Source organism: Hippichthys cyanospilos, chromosome 1 (genome assembly GCF_059441005.1).
Source record: "Hippichthys cyanospilos isolate Australia breed blue-spotted pipefish chromosome 1, RoL_Hcya_1.0, whole genome shotgun sequence".
Taxonomy (NCBI): domain Eukaryota; kingdom Metazoa; phylum Chordata; class Actinopteri; order Syngnathiformes; family Syngnathidae; genus Hippichthys; species Hippichthys cyanospilos.
This window is the reverse complement of record NC_142369.1, coordinates 12,359,729-12,376,659: the sequence shown is the minus strand read 5'-3', so window position 1 is coordinate 12,376,659 and position 16,931 is coordinate 12,359,729. Positions and strand designations below refer to the sequence as shown.

Below are 16,931 nucleotides of genomic sequence, written 5' to 3'. Positions count from 1 at the left end.
CAAGCGTAAAAAAACCCCACAAAGACTGATCTCACATTATATAGTTCCTCAAACTGTTTCAAAAGTAAGGTAGCTTAATGCTAACATTGCGAAACAGACAGACGATTTAATGTGCAATGATGTCAGATAAACCTTTTAAAAAACGGGTTAGAAGCACTGCAGCAAAGTGTATTTAAAAAAAAAAAAGAATGTCCCAATGACTGAGATTTTTTTTAAGACTCACGAAGGGCTAGCCTTCCAGAAAGTATATTTAATGCAGTTGAATGAGTTAAATTAAACCAAGTGTTTGTAACACAACGCAGCGCGTTCTTTCAATTTACATTCCGCTCCAGTCGGTAGCGGAAATGCGTCTTTAAGATGGTTTGCCAACGACGAAGAAGAAAAGACGAGCGTCGCAGGAAAGGAAGTGCCTAGTCTTAGTGTTCTCTTTGGCTTTTGAACAGTCCGCAACATCAAAATGCTTAAAGAGTTGGTAAGAGAGCGACTGATTGCAGCCGCCGATGAAATATTTGGACTTTTTGTGAAAACGATGGCGTCCTACGAAGAGCAACTTCTTCGAGCCAGGGAGGAGAGCGAGCGACATCGAAAACAACTGGAAGATGTTTGCAAAGCGCAAATTGAGATACGAGTCGAAGGTCTGTTCACTGTCAATTCGGTAAACTAATTAAAGCGTTCAACGAAAATCATGCTGGCTGATTTTACATTGGTGTTAAGGGTTGGTGGTGGTGGCCAATCGTGGCCTCTAGGCTTCGTGTAAACACAAGCCCCCCCTCGCTGGCCAAAACCTTGTTTCTTATTTGAACGGTTTGTCTAATTACACACCTCTTTTGCCTCAAATTACTTCCCATTTTCAAGTTTTTGCTTGCAAGTTATTTCAACTTTATGTGCAACCTAGGATCATAATTGTATGCAATTTTAGTGTAGCAATTCTCAAATAAAAGACGCTCAAATTCATCAGTCACTTTTTAGAAATAATTTAGAATCTTTATCCCATTGAAAAGTGATTGAAACTCCGAAAAGGTATGTGCAAACATGCACTGGTGACCAGCCAATCGTGGGGATTTTTTTTTTTTTAAACATCGTATTTTACTGTAAGGCAGTTGTTGTAAGAAAACAAACTTTCAATTTGTTTCCTGCAGATGTCAAGCAGCTAATTAATCATGAGGGAGAAATTACACCACAGCCACATGAAGGGATCTCCAATTTGGAACAAGAAGTTCCCCTGTGCTACATTGATAAGGAAGAAGATGATGAACCATGTCACGTCTGTGTTAAGGAGGAAGAGGAGGAGGCTAAAGTCACCATTGAGAGTAGAAAGTATGAAGATCAGCCACCTAATTTGTCACAGTTTCTTAATGGAGACCATCTTGGAGCACCACCAAAAAGCCTCTTAGCTCCACTGTCAGAAATTGACAACATAGAAGAACGTTTTAGGAGTGATGTAGACTGTGAATGTGATGGAAAATGCTCTGAGGAAACAACGCTTAAAAAGAAACCCTTTGTAAAACTTAGGTCTCAAACTCATAAAAAATGTTTCAGTTGCTCAATTTGTGGTAAAATATTTGCTCAGAATAGACTTATGATGGACCACAAGAGAACGCACATGGAAGAAAAACCTTTTCGTTGTTCACTGTGTGATGACAGATTCTCTTTTATGTCCCTCTTGGTAAAACACATGAGACAACACACTAAAGCAAAACACCATAATTGCTCAATATGTGGTAAAACATTCAACCGACAGGGTGGTGTGAAACGCCACATGAGAATACACACAGGAGAAAGACCCTTTAACTGCTCATTGTGTGACAAAAGATTCAATCAGAAATCATACTTGGCTACACACATGAGAATACACACCGGAGAAAAACCTTATGGTTGCCCAGTATGCGGTAAAACATTCTCCAGAAGTTACCATGTGAAATTACACATGAGATCACACACAGGAGAAAAACCGTTTAGTTGCTCATTGTGTGGTGAAACCTTCTCCCAACAGTCAAATATGATAACACACGTGAAAAGACATGAGAGAAAAGTGGTTCAGGATTCCTGATTTTAAAAAAAAACAAAAAAAACTTTTATCAAGAAGAGTACAAAACTTGTGAACAATAGTTACCTGGAATACTGTCAAATGGAATATATGTGTTTTTATAAATGCAATGTATCAATAAATTAAGGTGTTTATAAAACTGCGTGTTATTTTAATAAAAATGAGAACTATGTGATGTCAGTGTAATAAGCAGGACTCTCTTATTGGCCCAGAGGACTTCTGGATGTTTTTGAGGGCACAAACTACAGTGTTTCTTGAGACCACACTGTAAACCTGGTAACACTATACGTAGTATGTTCTTAAAGTTATCCTTGAGTATGAGTAGCTCAAAGATGGTGGTGAAACATGTCAACCTCCTGTTAGGCAGGCATGGCCCATATGTAATTCCACATGACTATTTCTAGGTTTGAAATAAAGACATGAACTTTGATTTGATGAAACGTTTTGGGGGGTTTTGCATACTGAACTATATTGTGGGGTTTTTAAGTAATGATTTTTTTGTGTTTGTCACTAGATCAAGCAAAATCGTTCTCAACGTTCCTTTTTAATTGGTCCTTTTAAATTTCACAATTGAAAACTTAATAAATTGTCTAGAATTGTTTTGATAACTATTTCTTTCATTAATACTTTTTAAAAATACATTTCGGAGGTACATAGAGGATACTGAGGGAAAAAATGAGAAGTTAGTTTAGTTATAGCACCCTGGGAATATGGGGTGTGATAGAAAACGCACATTTCTAGAATCAAATGGATTGCTAGGAGCTGAGTGCTCTATTTAGAAATAGCAAAACAAAATAACAAATCGGAAGAAATGGTTCCAAAGACAATTAAGTACATGAATATTGATTTTTTTTTTCATCGAATGACTGTAAACGATTTCCCCCCCAACAAATAGCGTCCAGTACTCACAGATTCACACCGGAAATAGTACGTTTTATAAAGCCTTCCCCCAGAAACGCTTTATAGCACCCGTTGTAAGTGGTTATTATAAAACCCATAGTAAAAAAAAAAAAGATTTTAAGTGTAGCGAGGAAGAACGTGCTGGGTTGGATTCAGGTGTGCCGTGGAAAGAATTCTGGAAAACATGCAGGACACCGCCCCTCAAGGATCGAGTTCGAACACCCCTGGTTTACTACAAAACATTACATTACACCTAACCTAAATTTGAAACCCCTTCCCTTAAAGGGACGTGTCAGATTTAGACCGTTAGTTATTAACAATGAATAAATTGAATGATTATAAATTTCAAAAACTTGCAAATAAACGTGTTCTTAATGAACAAAAGTATGTTAGAAATATAAATGTAGGTCTAGTTATCATTTAATTAGATTAGAAGGGGGGTGGCACTTCCGGAGGCTGCCATGTCTGTTATACTGACGGAAAGCCAGAAGACGAGTGTGCGTTGCTACATTTACCGTAATGCCCCTAAAGCTTCTACAGGTGCATGCGAAAAAATTACACGTACCCTCTTTAACTGATACTCTAACCTCGACCCTAATTTGAAACCCCAACTCCAAACTGAAATTCGAATTTACAACTGTTATGGTAAATTGAAAGCCCAATCCTAAATTAGAACCCTAATTTTAAACCCTAATTTGTAATCCAAAGCCTCATTAGAAACCCTAACCTTATTTGAAACTCCAACCCTAATTTACAACCTTACATTACATCAGTTTAAAGATCAACGGAACAATTTGAATGACATGATTTAATAAATATACTCGATAACAGGGTTAGGGAAGTCCGGTTCCCCGAGAGCCTAATCCTGCCTATTTTCAATGTCTCCCTCGCCTTTCACATCTGGTTCAAATTATCAGATCATCAATAAGCCCTGTGGAAGCCTGATAACGATCCTGATCATTCCAACCAGGTGTGTCGAAAGTGAGACATCAAAAACAGGCAGGATATGGCCCCCGAGGAACCGGAGTTCCCTACTCCCTCTGCTCTTTAAATTGACTGTAATCACAGTAACAGGGTTGCAGGTAGAGTTGCAAATCTGCAGGAATGTTAGCTTTCCCTCATGTGTGTGCGCTAAGGTTAGCTTTCTCTCAGGTGTAGAAACTGTTGAGCTTACTGCTGAGCAAAGAAAGAGAACATTTTAAAAATCATTGTCTTATTCTGATTATATGCACAACAGGGTATCATGAGGTGGAGTGAGACATTTATTAAAACAAAGCTTCCCACAGTCGCAAGAGACAGCAATGAAACAAATAATATAAAAAAAATGAAGTTTGAATCCCTTTTGAGATTCAATTTGAGGTATGGGATAGGAGGGGCTCCAGACTTATTTAGTATTTTTAAACAATTTTCAAGAATTCTTTCTCTTAGTTTTTTTTTTTTCAGATTTGGTTTCAGAACAAGTATTTTTCAAAAATGACATGTTTTAGAGTTTTATATTATTTAAAATTTGATTGTGGGATGTAAAATGTTTCATTTTGTAAATAAAACCGTTTTCTCTGAATTTGTAATTTTAGTAATAAACAACTATTAGTACCTTAGTCAGGGGCAAAAAAAAAAAAGACCAAAAAATGACTCGGGTCATTTTTAGATTTTTTTTTAAGGGGATTGTCCATCTCTCACTTCCAACTTCAAGTACGGCACAATGCGGGAAGAACAAAAATCAAAGGCAGGCGTTTACTTATGTCATGTTCTCAAGAAACTTGAAAAATGAAAATCAATTCAGATGGACCAGAACTATGAGCCAAAAGCTACGAGATCACGTGACCACCGTCTTGCGACAGTATTGAATTCAACAACAACAACAAAAAAAGGAGCAGCAAAGACTTTAGACAATTCACTTTGCCTTTATAGTGAAAAATAGTGCTTACATATAAAATTACTTTGAAGGAAACTTGTTACTGTATTTTTATTACAGTGCTTACTGTACATATATTTTTAACCATCACACTCTTTTTTTACCTTTTGAATAAAATATAAATTTTATTTAATCTTCAGTCCTGGCGCCCCATCTCATTTTACAGAGAAACTCATCCATTTGTGCATCCAAGCCTTTTAAACAACCTGGCAGAAAACAAAAAAACATTTATTCGCTCTCTGTGTTGTGTTTTCGCATGTGTTCAGTCAAACTGGCCCTATGTCCGTAGCTTTCTCCACATACGGAGCAACTAAATGGTATTCCTCCCGTATGTGTCCTCATGTGTGTTAGCACATGTTCTTTCCGAGAGAATGTTTTGCCACAATCTGAGCAGCGGAAGGGTTTTTCTCCTGTGTGTTTTCTCATATGGGTTACCATATTTTCTTTCTGAGAGAATGATTTGCCACAAGTTGGGCACCGGAAGGGCTTTTCTCCGGTGTGTGTTCTCATGTGTAATTCAATACTTCCCTTTTGAGAGAACTTTTTACCACAAACAGAGCAACTGAAGGGTTTTTCTCCTGTGTGCACTCTGACGTGCCTAAGCATGGGTCCTTTTTGAGAAAATTCCTTACCACAAAATGAACAACTGAAGGGTTTCTCCCCTGTGTGAGTTCGCATGTGTGTTATTAAAGTTTGTTTTGTAGCAAAACCTTTACTACAAACAGCACAGGTGGCACGTTTTTTACACGAGGTTTCCTTGTTGCTAATAATTGTCTTCTTTTTAGAATTGATCGGTGGTTTGCCATCTCTTTCACAGTCTGCGCCCTTCCCCAAAGATTGTTCCGTCTCATCAGTGTCTGACGGTGGTCCCGAGACTTTGTCTAGACTTAGACTGTGAGAATCAATCTGAGACCAAACAGGTGGTTCATCTTCGTCTTCTTTTTTCATAGGGACAACAATTAATGGCAACTTGCTAACGTCAGTCTCCTGCTCTTCCTCCTTAACGTGGGGATTTTGTACATCTTCTTCTTTAACGTGGAGGGGCAATAGATCCTCCTTTTCCTTTTTAACAAATGTTGGATGAGAGGGAGGTTCCTTCTGACAACCAGATGTCTGCCGGATGTCTACAGGACACAAGCAACAATGTAGTTTAGAATAGGAAACACTATTCCAACCTTCTTGGGACCGAAGTAGAGCATGCACCGTTGCACTTTCAGACAGACTACTTTCTTGCCTTAACACAGACACTGTTTGTTCGCTAAAAAAAATAAAATAAAGCAAAAGGCAACATTTGTTGTTACCCTCATAGTCTGCATCGCTCCTCAGAGGTTTTTCCATTATGTCACTGACTGTGATGAGGCTGTGACCACTCGCGTGGTTTGTCGTCGTCACGCTCCACAGATACACCAGTCAATGGCAAATTGCTGACATCAGCCACCTCCACTTCCTTGTAAATATGGGAAGGCTCTGGAGCCTTCTGATCCACCCTGTGGTTGCAGGACAAGTTCTTCCTTGCAATGGAACAGTATCTGCAGGTCACAGGTCAATTTTGTTATCGGAACAAATATCAACAAGTTTTACAGCAGCTCTATAAAATTGTTTTAAGGGAAAAAAAACACTGCCATTTATATGCAAAGTTAGCTACCAGTCCCATAACTACAAAGAAATGGAAATAAATGGAAAACATTGTTTTCTGAAAAGAAAAATACACCTGTGAGAGGTTATGCCATTTATCCATCAAATATTCATAAAACATAGAAAACGTGCATATTTAATTTTCTGTAAATATTCATGAAACAAACTTTAAAATGACTATATTTGAGTTCTTTAAAAAGATGGTGCACCTTTTATTAAAGTATTTTTAACAACCGCGGCCTATTTATTGAAAAGATCATTTCAAATAACAAAGTATACATCCTATGAGGGTTTTGTAGGAAAATTCCTTCCATATGTAATCGATATGTCAAATTGCGTGATAATAGGGCGCCGTCATTTGTCACTGTCTTTTGTCACTCATACAACCTCCTCCTCAAATCAGAACTCCAACTGACGGGAACAATGGAACAAAAAAAACGTCTTACCTGTGCGACAGATCAAAGGGGAAACGCATCAAATTGTCAGTATAAATACAATAAATAAATGTGCTCACTAACTCTTGATCGTCTTCACAGATACAACGTTAGCATTTAATTACAAGTAAACAGATTAATAATAGGAAAAGTGGACTCACCAAAACTACTGTGACTCGATTGGGCGTGGTCCTTGTTAATGAACAATAACGTTCTGATTAAATCGACGTGGTAAAACATTCTCCAAGTAATTCGTTCATTTTCTGCACGTCGTTTTTTTTTTTGCATGTATGCAGAATGCGCATGCGCATTGGTTTACATGGGCGGGCCGTGTATCTTAAAGGAAAACTGTTGTTTTAAGACTTTCATATGCCCTTTTCACAAACGTAATTTGTAATGTCATAATTATGAAAACGATGAGCGGTATAGGCGAATGACGATTATTGGCACATCCGTGACACCATCTTCCAATTTGCAACGCATTGACACCTCGAGGATAGCCCAGAGAAAAAAGAAAAAATAAGTTGCAAGGATGTCAGACAGATTCCACATTGAATTTATTCCAAAGGATAACAAACTTTTCAAAAATGACTTTTGGCAAAATGTTTACATCCGACTTATGCATTCTAAAAAGAATCACCAGTATTTCATCCAATGAGAAGAATCAACAGCATTTCATCCAATCCGAACGCAGTCTGGAATAACATGGACGTTCCGTCTACGCCACTCAGCAGTGTACGCAACAAAACATTTCATACTTTCTCAGTGTTGTGTTTCCGCATGTGTTGGGTCAAGCTGGCACTGTGAGCATAGCTTTCGCCACACACTAAGCAACTAAATGGTTTCTCTCCAGTGTGCGTTCTCATGTGCGATACCAAATGTGGCTTTTTAATAAAGTGTTTGCCACAAGTTGAGCAAGTGAAAGGTTTGACGCCCGTGTGTCCTCTCATGTGTGATTCCATACTACCTTTCTGAGTGAATGCTTTACCGCAAACCGAGCAACTAAAATCTTTGACTCTTGAGTGTGTTTTCATGTGCGTGGTCATGTTTTCCTTTTGAGAGAATGCTTTACCACAAGTTGAGCAAATAAAGGGTTTTTCTCCCGTGTGTGTTCTCATGTGTGCCTGCATGGTTCTCTTTTGAGAAAAGGCTTTACTGCACTCTGTGCAACTGTAAGGTTTTTCTCCTGTGTGTATTCTCACGTGTCTTTGCATTGGCCCACTCCCAGCAAACTGTTTCCCGCAAAATGAGCAACTGTATGGTTTTTCTCCGGTGTGTATTCTCATGTGCGTTACCAAAGTTTGTTTAGTAACGCAACTTTTACCACAAATCGAGCAACAAAAGGGTGTTTCCCCTGTGTGTATTCTCATATGTGTTTCCAGACTTTGCTTTCTAGAGAATGACAAATCACAATCGGAGCAACTAAAGGGCTTTTCTCCTGTATGTGTTCTCATGTGTCTATTCAAGGTTGATTTTTTGGTAAAGCTTTTTTCACAAACTGAGCAGGTAACACGTTTACCCATTTCCTCATCGCTTAAAGTTGTCTTCGTTTTGGAGCATTTGGACGGTTTGCCTTCACCTTGATGTTCTGAAACAATCCTCAAAGGTTCATCAATGGAGTCATTGTCTGAGAGTGGAGCTAAGTGGTCGTCAGACGTTGGTCTCCCGCTTTGGTTTCCACTTGGACTGAGACGATTGTGTGGAGACCGCCCAGGTTCTTTATCTTCACTTTTCATTGAGACACCAGCCAGTTGCGACTTGCTGACAGCAAGCTCCTCCAGTTCCTCTTTAACATGGACCTCCTGCTCCAAACTAGAGCTCCCCCACTGCGGCAGGATGTCTACAGAACACAAATAAGACAAACAAGTCAGTGTTTTTAAACCTTTATTGAGTCAAAGCACATATTTTACATTGTATAACAAACAAACGAGCAAAACAAAGACGCCATCAAACAAAAGGAGACACTGAAATATACAATTTGTAAATTTAGACAAAACTATGTCAACTTCTGTGCACTCGTTTGGAAAATCCATGAAACACAAGTCCATGAAAATCAAGTCATCTTTACCAGCTGAGTGCAAAACCAGTTCCAGCCCAAACACAGACAATTTCCCCAGAACTGCTCATGCATGTATTAAGAGTACATAAACTCTACATTTTGAACATCACAGTGCAACAAAAAAAGCTAAATGAAAATATAAACTGTATTCTCATTTTGGAGGTCATAAGAGTCACACGACTCATTTGAAATTCTGTTTGGTCGGCCCAATTATTGGAGTTGTTATTCGGGATTGACATTAGTCTCTTTCTGGTCAATAAGAAATAACATTTCAAACTGGGTTGTTTAGGCTAGAAGACTAGCTCAACACAACAGCTTTTTTTACTAGTCACACAAATAAAACACATTTGATTCTTGAATCAAGATTTTCTGTAGTTTGAGTTAGAATTTCAAAAAAATTCTCAAGTTGATTTTACTAAAATCTGTTTAATACACAATACATATACACATGTACTAAAAGGCATTAAAGTGTTGAGTGCATATGACTCAGAATTTTGACATGGTTTTTACTTTATTCCCTTACAACCACATTTCAGCTCCAAATATCAATTTCACATGTTAACCAGTTATTAGTACTTTTTTTTAAATAAGAGATGCAAATTAACTTTTCTAGGTCATTATTTTGTTGCATTGATTGAATCTGTGCTTGTATTTTTTTCTAAAGAATCATGTTTTTGTTTTTTATTAAGGGTGCAACAATAAATCCTCAACTCATCAATGACAAATTATTCTTAATTATTAATGAATTGTTAAACAGTGAAAACGCACAGAATTTCAGCTTCTCAACAATAAATGATTTCTGCAGTATTGCATTAAAGTGGACTCATTACATCAACATTTTTGGCAATACTCTGGCATGTTATTGACCAAACCTGTAACCAAATCCTAATTCATTCATGTCGATTTGAAATAATGACATGGAAATCATGGAAATTATTATTTGAATCTGATTCATTGACTTAATTCCTTCACTTGCAGCCATTTTGGAGAATGTTGATCGTTTCAATACCCACACGGTATTCTGTTAAATGATTTATATGAACAGTGAATGTACAAAATGAAAGCATAGACCATCTCCTTTCTGCGCTTTCCCCTTTTGATTATAATAAGTGGTAGATGACCGGATCTGTTTCTGCCAGTGGACTCTTAAATTGTGTTGATCTCATACCGAAAATGACTACCGAAATTGTTGTCATCTTCTGATGGTTATGCATGAATAAAGATGTTTCCATTTTGGACAAATACACTGGAGCAGAATCAGATTATATCCCCCAACCATCCTTGATGAAGAAAATGTCATTGAGAAGTCTACTTGGCGATGGTCATGAATGAGTAAATCGACAAAATAATCAACAAATTACCTGATCACCAAAAATAATTGATATGTTGCAGTCCTAAATATGAGGAGATCATTCTAACGTGAACTCTTATCAGAATCCAGACTTCAAACCAATGCACTTATGTATAGATATATATTTTTGAAGTGTTTAGGGTAAAGAAGGGTCGGAAAGTGTCTCAATGAAGCATATGTTTACGGATCAAGGGTAAGGTTCAACGACAGATGAATGTTTTCCTTCAGAAACTTGATGAATCGAAATCGCAAGGTGCGGTAGGATCTGTGTGTTGCACAAGCTTTTATCATACAATCACTAATCGGTATTTGACACGACAGCGAGGGCTGTCTTTTCCTGCGGAAACAAACGCACACCTACGTATGGAAGGCAGTGTAACAGTTGCGATCGGCTTGCAAACACAAAAAGACCTTGCAGGTCCCACAACGCACTCGGGTTTTCCCGCTGCAGCCCGCTAGTCTGCAGCGCGCAGAGTTCTTCAGACTGATCACCTCCGGGAGGTGCGCGTTAGCCCTCCTGCGGACCGAAACGTCGGGCACAGCCGTCACCGGCCGCTTTTTCCCCTGATTCGAACTTTCCTCTTCCTCGTAAATCTCCACGTGCTCCTCGTGACTGTGATGTTGGGCCAAGAGGGTCTGAGCTACTTCCATGCGGAACTCCAGGAACTGCATGATGCTTTTGACGGGTTTGGCGCATACTTGGAGGTCTTTGCGGTAGAGTAGCCAGCTGTTGGCTAACGCCAGATCCGTGAAGTGCATTAGCATGCGCATTGTCCACTTCTTACTATGAGCGCTCATGCGGTAGCAACTCATTATTTTATCAAGCAAGTCCACCCCAGCCATTTTGAGGTTGTACTCCCGAACGATACTTGGGCGCGAGACGGACACGTACTGTTTCAGTGTCTTGTCCCAGTGTTGGACGGCGTCTTCGGGCTGCCTCGCATGAACGGCCGAAAGCATCAGTAGCGCTTTGTCGTCGTACCACTTGACGACGCACAACCTGCCATCGGCAGAAGAAACTTGCGCCGAGGCACCCCGTCCCGCGCTTCTCAGGTGTTTGTCGGCGGGTAACTTTTGCACGGCCGCAGCGGCTCGCTTCTTTGTGACTCTACCGGTCACGTACAACTCCTTTTTCAACAGTCGTTGCGCACCTTGGATGCTTGTGAAAAAGCGGTCGCAGTAGACTTTGGTTCCGCATTGCAGAGTTTGACACAGACGAGACATGACAAGGCAACCCAGACTCAGACCTTCTGGTTCTTCCACCTGCTGGAGCAGTGCGCCGGTGCCTTGATACACGTCGAAGTCCAGCACGATGCCGTCTGTGGTGGCACAGATAAAGTTCTTGATACCGATGGGGTTTGGCTTCTTTGGCAGGTATTGCCTCCATGGACAGGCTCCCGTGAAAGGGATCATCTGCTCGTCAAGCGACACGCACTCAGTTCGAGTCTGGGACCAGCAGCCTTGCAGAATCCGATCCAGAAAAGGCCTCACTTTCCAAAATTTGTCACTTTTCTTCATATCTTCTGGCACGTCCTCATCAACTAGCACTTTAATCGATCGCTTCAGTTTGAAGAAACGGTCACGCGTGAACCTGTCAGTGATGGCGGTGAATCTCAAGGCTTTAGACCAGTACATCCGGATTTTGGGGTAGCGGACGCAAGACATTAAAATACTGGCCCCAAAAAAATGGTAAATCTCATCAACTGACGTGTTGAGTAGAACCCCACTCCGGATCAGGGACATGGCATTGGAGCAATCGGAAATCATTTGCATCAAATCTTTGTCGATGTACTGTTCGAAATAGTTGAGTGGGGTCCAGCCACTTCTGTCCTGCTCAGTCATGTCTTCATGCTCAAACTTGATGAGCTCCGGTTTCAATGGAGAATCCTGCCAGCGTGTTTCACATCCTGCGATGAAAAGAATTCTTATTGCAAGCGATTCACAAAAAGGCATCAAATAACACTGTAGAACCTGAAAAATTTTTAGTATCAAGGTAGGGCTGAACAATTATGAATCTAATCCAAGCTGCACTGTGCTGAATTTTGCCCCAAAATGTGTTTACAATAGCATTTTTTTAAATTAATTATGACTCAAACTAAATTTAATTAGCAAAATAACACCTTAGCTGTTCATAATGGGTACTCGAGCAGGCCAATATTTTTCAGATAGGATTTGGGTTCGAATTTCCCATCATGCGCACGCTCATGTTAGCTCATTCATACGTTGCTGATTGAGAGCTAGTATTTTTTGTCCAAGGTTCTTATTAGTATAAATAACCCTTATGCAGCATTTTGATTATTTTTGGGTCATTTCCTTCCACATCTATCTAGCAGTACTTTAGCCCAGGGATGGAACACTCTTGTTAGTGTGATAACTAAGTGGTTGTGACATGTTGAACTTTATGTTGTCACCATGTGGGTGAAATTTCAGCTCCCTGGTGGTTTCTTTCAATGTTTTCCATTTGATGTGAAATGCCTTCGGGAGTGGACAAATTACCGCACAAGCGACAAAAAAAAAAACAGTTTCTCAAACTAGGGGTGTCAGATTAACACTTTTGTGATCACCTAATGAGTCATTTAAAAAGCATTACAATTTTAAATGCCTTAGATAATCACATTTTCTTATTTTTATGCTTTCTGTATGATGATTACATTTGTTTTCATGCATCAGGTTTTCTTGTGCTTGAGTTGCTGGGTGTTGGAAAACAAGGGTCAATCACTGAATGACTGTCATTGTGTTTGGCATAACCTGACAGGCTCTTGTTGTGGGTGAAAAAGGAGGAGAGTTGTCGCTCTAATGAATAGTAAAATTACCTGTAAAAAGGTAAAAAGGCACCCTTGACAAATGTAGAGCGATGTGCAGCTCAACTTTAAGTTACCACATAAATGCAATTTAAAAAAAAAAAAAAATACCTTCATTGTTCTGTCCCCGAGAGCTTGGTCCTGGAGTTGGATCTTCTGGGTCATCATTTGAGACCTCAGCATCAATCTGCTGAGCTTGAAAGCTACAATTGGGAGTGAAGGATCTTGCAACATCATAGTTTGTACATGTCCATGAATCTGTCAACAAGTGTAAAGTTAGCATTTTATCAGCACAAGTGGCATGTCTATGTTTGCGTCCCAATCATTCTTCTATTCCTCAAGTTCTAAAATGTAAAAATATATATAACACGGTGTCTATTATGTTTACCATGGAGACGTTGACTTGCTGTGCGGCGCTCATTCAAGAGTGGAATGGGGTCGTCATCACCGCTACTGTCATGTTCGCTGCTGCTTTCCTCTTTTGTTTGATAATCCGCATCCGGGGCGGCATCGTCATTGTCAGATAAATGTTCCATATCTGAATCATCTCCATCAATTAGTTCAAGAAACTCGAGTATTCTTTGAAAAGAACTTTGCTCTGCAAACAAAAATCATCAAATATCAATGATGTACAAGTCAAATATTGATCAATATATGACAAAATTTAATCATGTGTTATTTTATTACACTTGGGCAATGATTGCTTTTAAGATTCATGCTGATTGATGTCCCTGTGGAGTGTTTTTTTTTCCTACCAGCTGTACAATTACTCTATGTTTACATCGCATTTAAAAGCTTCTCGGTAGTGCTTCCATTGACTGTATCACCACCTTGGGCCAATACATGCCTTTGATTAAGGTATCGATCACTCCTAGATGCTGCCAATACCAACCACTGATACTTAAGAAAAAATTGACATAAAGTCCTCAAGAGTAGCTGGCCCCATTTTGGCTATTTTAATGCTGATCTCAACAAAAATGAGCCATGGAAAAAATTTGCAAGTCTCACCATTTCGATGTTTGGGTTTGGAGCAGCCACCCGAACTTTCTTCAACAGTATTTGACTCTTCTGACACCATTTGATGGTAAGATTTTCCTCTTGTGTGTGTTCTCATGTGTGATTCCATGCTTTCTTTTTGAGAGAACGTTTTGCAACAAACTGAGCAACTAAGTAGTTCCTTTTCTGCGTGTATTCGCATGTGTCTTCGCAATAGTCCACTTTGAGCAAATTCTTTCCCACAAAATGCGCAACTAAGAGGTTTTTCTCCTGTTTGTGTTCTCATGAGTCTCATCATCGTTGCTTTTGAAGTACATCTTTGACCGCAAACTGAGGAAGCAACTTGTTTTTGATACATTTTTTTGTTGACAGGAGTCGCCGCCTTTTCCGAGCGTTTTCTTGGTTTGTCGTCACCTTCGCAGTCTGTGTCGCTGCTCACAGGCTCATCCCTTTCTGAGAAATCTGGTAATTGTCCTCCACTGCAGTCTCCACTTGGACTCTGACCATGACACTCAGATGATTCGTCTTCGTCGTTTTCACTCTCCATGGCGACCCAAACCAACGGCAACTTGCTGACGTCAGTTTCCTCTTCCTCCTCTTTAATGCGTGCCGCCTGTGCATTCTCCTCCTCCTCTTTAACATAGATGAGCTGCGAATTGTCCCTCCATTGCGGCCGAGGAGGAAGTTCTTTCTGACAACCGATCGGTTGCGGGACGTCTGCAGGCCAAAAACGCAGCTTAGATCAGAGTTTTATTGAGCCTAGGTAAATAGTCTACATTGGAAAAGTCTGACAGCTCATGACCAAATAAACAAATCTACTGAAATATATTGACATATATTGACTCAAAGTACTTACTCAGTGTGAATTCTGGGCCAGTTTAGTCGAACACAAAGTTGACATACTTGCCGGAGTTGAAGAAAGAGACACACAGAGATCCTAAATAATGACTTTTGGACCTGAAATTGGATAATTTCCCGCGGCACACCTGATGATCTCTGCGGTTGGGAGTCACTAGTTTAGATCACATGGTTCAAATCTGATAACGGCACAGATTATGATACAACGTCAGACTGGCGCCTAATTGAGGCAAATCTCAGACATGCTGATAGCACGCCTCGGCAAAGATACAATTTGTTAGTTCTTTAACTTTTCCCATTAGCCACAAAAGAAAAAAATGTGACAACCATTACAGAAGGATAACAAATGGCCATGCTGGAATTATTCTGAAATAGGAAAAAGTTAAATACTTTTACTCATACACAGCAGCTCGTCCCCTCCTGTGTGTATACTCATTTGTCTAATATGAGAAAGGGCAAAACCATCACCACAAATGGAGCAGGTCACATGTTTTTTTATGTCTGTGAAGTTTTGATGTTGCCCAGAGTAGTCTCTTTGTCAGAGCTTTTTGACGCTTTGCTGTCACCTTTGGATTTTGCGTTGCTCTTCAAAGTTTCTTCCATGTCGAGCTGAGAGCTTGTCTGGTGGTTGTCCACTTGGATTCCCTGCCCTCGCTGCGGCTGCAGGATAAGTAACACAAACACAGTTTTTAGATATAAAATGTATGTTATGTTACTTTTATGTAAAGTACATCCAATTGCTAATTAACGGTGTCATGACACATTGCAAATAACTCAATAGGGGTGACAGTGTTCATCAAATTCAATAAATAAAAATGTTAATGTGATTTCAGACAGCCTCTTCTTGATCAGTGGAAACCCTACAGTCAAACTGGTGACAAGGTAAATGATCCCAGTTTCCACATGACTGACAAGGGACTGCTATTGTTTCTACAACCTGTACCAATGAAGCAACCAAAACAAATGCTACACACAACACCACTGTATCGACCCCCCCCCCCCCTCCTCCCCCCAACCCATATCGTTACATCCTCTCCAAACCCAGACTTCAAATGCGAGCAAAGGTACAATTAAATAAATTAGTTAGGTCATTAAAAAAAACATGCATTCGTCAATAAACATCAAATTAAGATTGTCAATTACCCAGCGCCGCTTTAGCATTTAGCATCATTCACAGTGTAAATAATCCGAACAAAATTTAAATAGGACGAGCGGGAAACTAACATTAACTGCCGTGGCCCTTGTTAGGAATCCCCCATGGAATTATTGCGTCAACCACACTTGATGAGATGGGTCATTTTTCCTTTAGTTGCATCAGTTGTCTTTCAACACGTCGAGTACTATTTGCGCATGCGCTGTGTCATCTTCATTCTTGAAAAGCGGTCGACTGTAAATACACATTACCGCCATCTGTTGATCGGAAGGGATTACTGCTTTTCACGAAATATTTTCGGATTCATTCTTTCAGTCTCGTTGCCCTGAAAGATTCTGTTTGTATATGTGCTTTCACATATAAGTGTGTTGCCACTGTATTGGATGTGTGTTTGTTACATAATGGTGGTCTTAAGATTAGTTGTTCTGTATTAAAGTTATAATTTCTTCCACACTGTCGAAAAATCAGTTTGTGTGTAGTTATTCCTCTGTTAATTATGGCGATGTAATGGGGTGTTGAATCTGGAAATAGCGGGGCGCAATAAAATTACTTTCCCATTTTCAGTAAGCTTCACATCGCCGTCTTTTCTTACCATGCTAGCTAAAGGCACAGCAGACTGGCGAGGAAAAAATATCACGAATTAAAATAAACAAAAGTAACCATTTAAAATTAAAGCTTTTGATATATTCGTTCCTTTATTTTTTTATTTTGTATTTTTTCCTAAAGACTGCCGCAAGATGGTAGCTGTTCGACGTCAAGGTTGCTTTAGCCACCACCGAAAA

General features: G+C 39.6%; 4 protein-coding genes across 5 annotated transcripts; 1 reads left to right on the top strand and 3 right to left on the bottom strand.

The window, feature by feature from the left end:
* Positions 1-351: 351 nt before the first annotated feature.
* Positions 352-2,349, top strand: LOC148429249 (uncharacterized). The gene is made up of 2 exons (XM_088424253.1): positions 352-635; positions 1,140-2,349. Exons 1-2 carry the CDS (start codon positions 458-460, stop codon positions 2,048-2,050), a joined length of 1,089 nt encoding a protein of 362 aa, XP_088280379.1. The 5' UTR covers positions 352-457; the 3' UTR covers positions 2,051-2,349.
* A 1,959-nt stretch (positions 2,350-4,308) lies between these two features.
* On the bottom strand, positions 4,309-7,234 carry LOC148429248 (uncharacterized). Its single transcript, XM_088424628.1, has 3 exons — positions 7,093-7,234; positions 6,164-6,391; positions 4,309-5,986 (listed from the first exon to the last, which is right to left on the bottom strand). Exons 2-3 carry the CDS (start codon positions 6,198-6,200, stop codon positions 5,091-5,093), a joined length of 933 nt encoding a protein of 310 aa, XP_088280754.1. The 5' UTR covers positions 6,201-6,391; positions 7,093-7,234; the 3' UTR covers positions 4,309-5,090.
* Positions 7,235-7,466: 232 nt separating this feature from the next.
* Positions 7,467-8,667, bottom strand: LOC148429247 (uncharacterized). The gene has a single exon (XM_088424497.1). It carries the CDS (start codon positions 8,665-8,667, stop codon positions 7,684-7,686), a length of 984 nt encoding a protein of 327 aa, XP_088280623.1. The 3' UTR covers positions 7,467-7,683.
* On the bottom strand, positions 8,624-16,236 carry LOC148429246 (uncharacterized). Of its 2 annotated transcripts, XM_088421748.1 has the most exons (7): positions 16,140-16,236; positions 15,563-15,656; positions 14,151-14,855; positions 13,531-13,740; positions 13,254-13,400; positions 11,234-12,248; positions 8,624-8,771 (listed from the first exon to the last, which is right to left on the bottom strand). In XM_088421748.1, exons 1-7 carry the CDS (start codon positions 16,155-16,157, stop codon positions 8,744-8,746), a joined length of 2,217 nt encoding a protein of 738 aa, XP_088277874.1. In that variant the 5' UTR covers positions 16,158-16,236; the 3' UTR covers positions 8,624-8,743. The 2 variants fall into 2 exon arrangements, with proteins under 2 accessions (XP_088277874.1, XP_088277799.1); XM_088421673.1 differs by lacking the exon at positions 8,624-8,771 and having other exon boundaries at positions 8,799-12,248.
* Positions 16,237-16,931: the final 695 nt, after the last annotated feature.

Bases quoted from the DNA above. Each gene is read 5' to 3' on its own strand.
- LOC148429249 (XM_088424253.1), top strand. From the start codon at position 458: ATGCTTAAAGAGTTGGTAAGAGAGCGACTGATTGCAGCCGCCGATGAA. The intron at 636-1,139 runs GTCTGTTCACTG...TGTTTCCTGCAG, and splicing joins AATTGAGATACGAGTCGAAG to ATGTCAAGCAGCTAATTAAT.
- LOC148429247 (XM_088424497.1), bottom strand. From the start codon at position 8,667: ATGAAAAGTGAAGATAAAGAACCTGGGCGGTCTCCACACAATCGTCTC.
- LOC148429246 (XM_088421673.1), bottom strand. The intron at 13,741-14,150 runs GTGAGACTTGCA...TTTTGTTTGCAG, and splicing joins CAAACCCAAACATCGAAATG to AGCAAAGTTCTTTTCAAAGA. The intron at 13,401-13,530 runs GTAAACATAATA...ACTTGTTGACAG, and splicing joins AGCAAGTCAACGTCTCCATG to ATTCATGGACATGTACAAAC.
- LOC148429248 (XM_088424628.1), bottom strand. From the start codon at position 6,200: ATGGAAAAACCTCTGAGGAGCGATGCAGACTATGAGG. The intron at 5,987-6,163 runs GTAACAACAAAT...TGTGTCCTGTAG, and splicing joins GAGCGATGCAGACTATGAGG to ACATCCGGCAGACATCTGGT.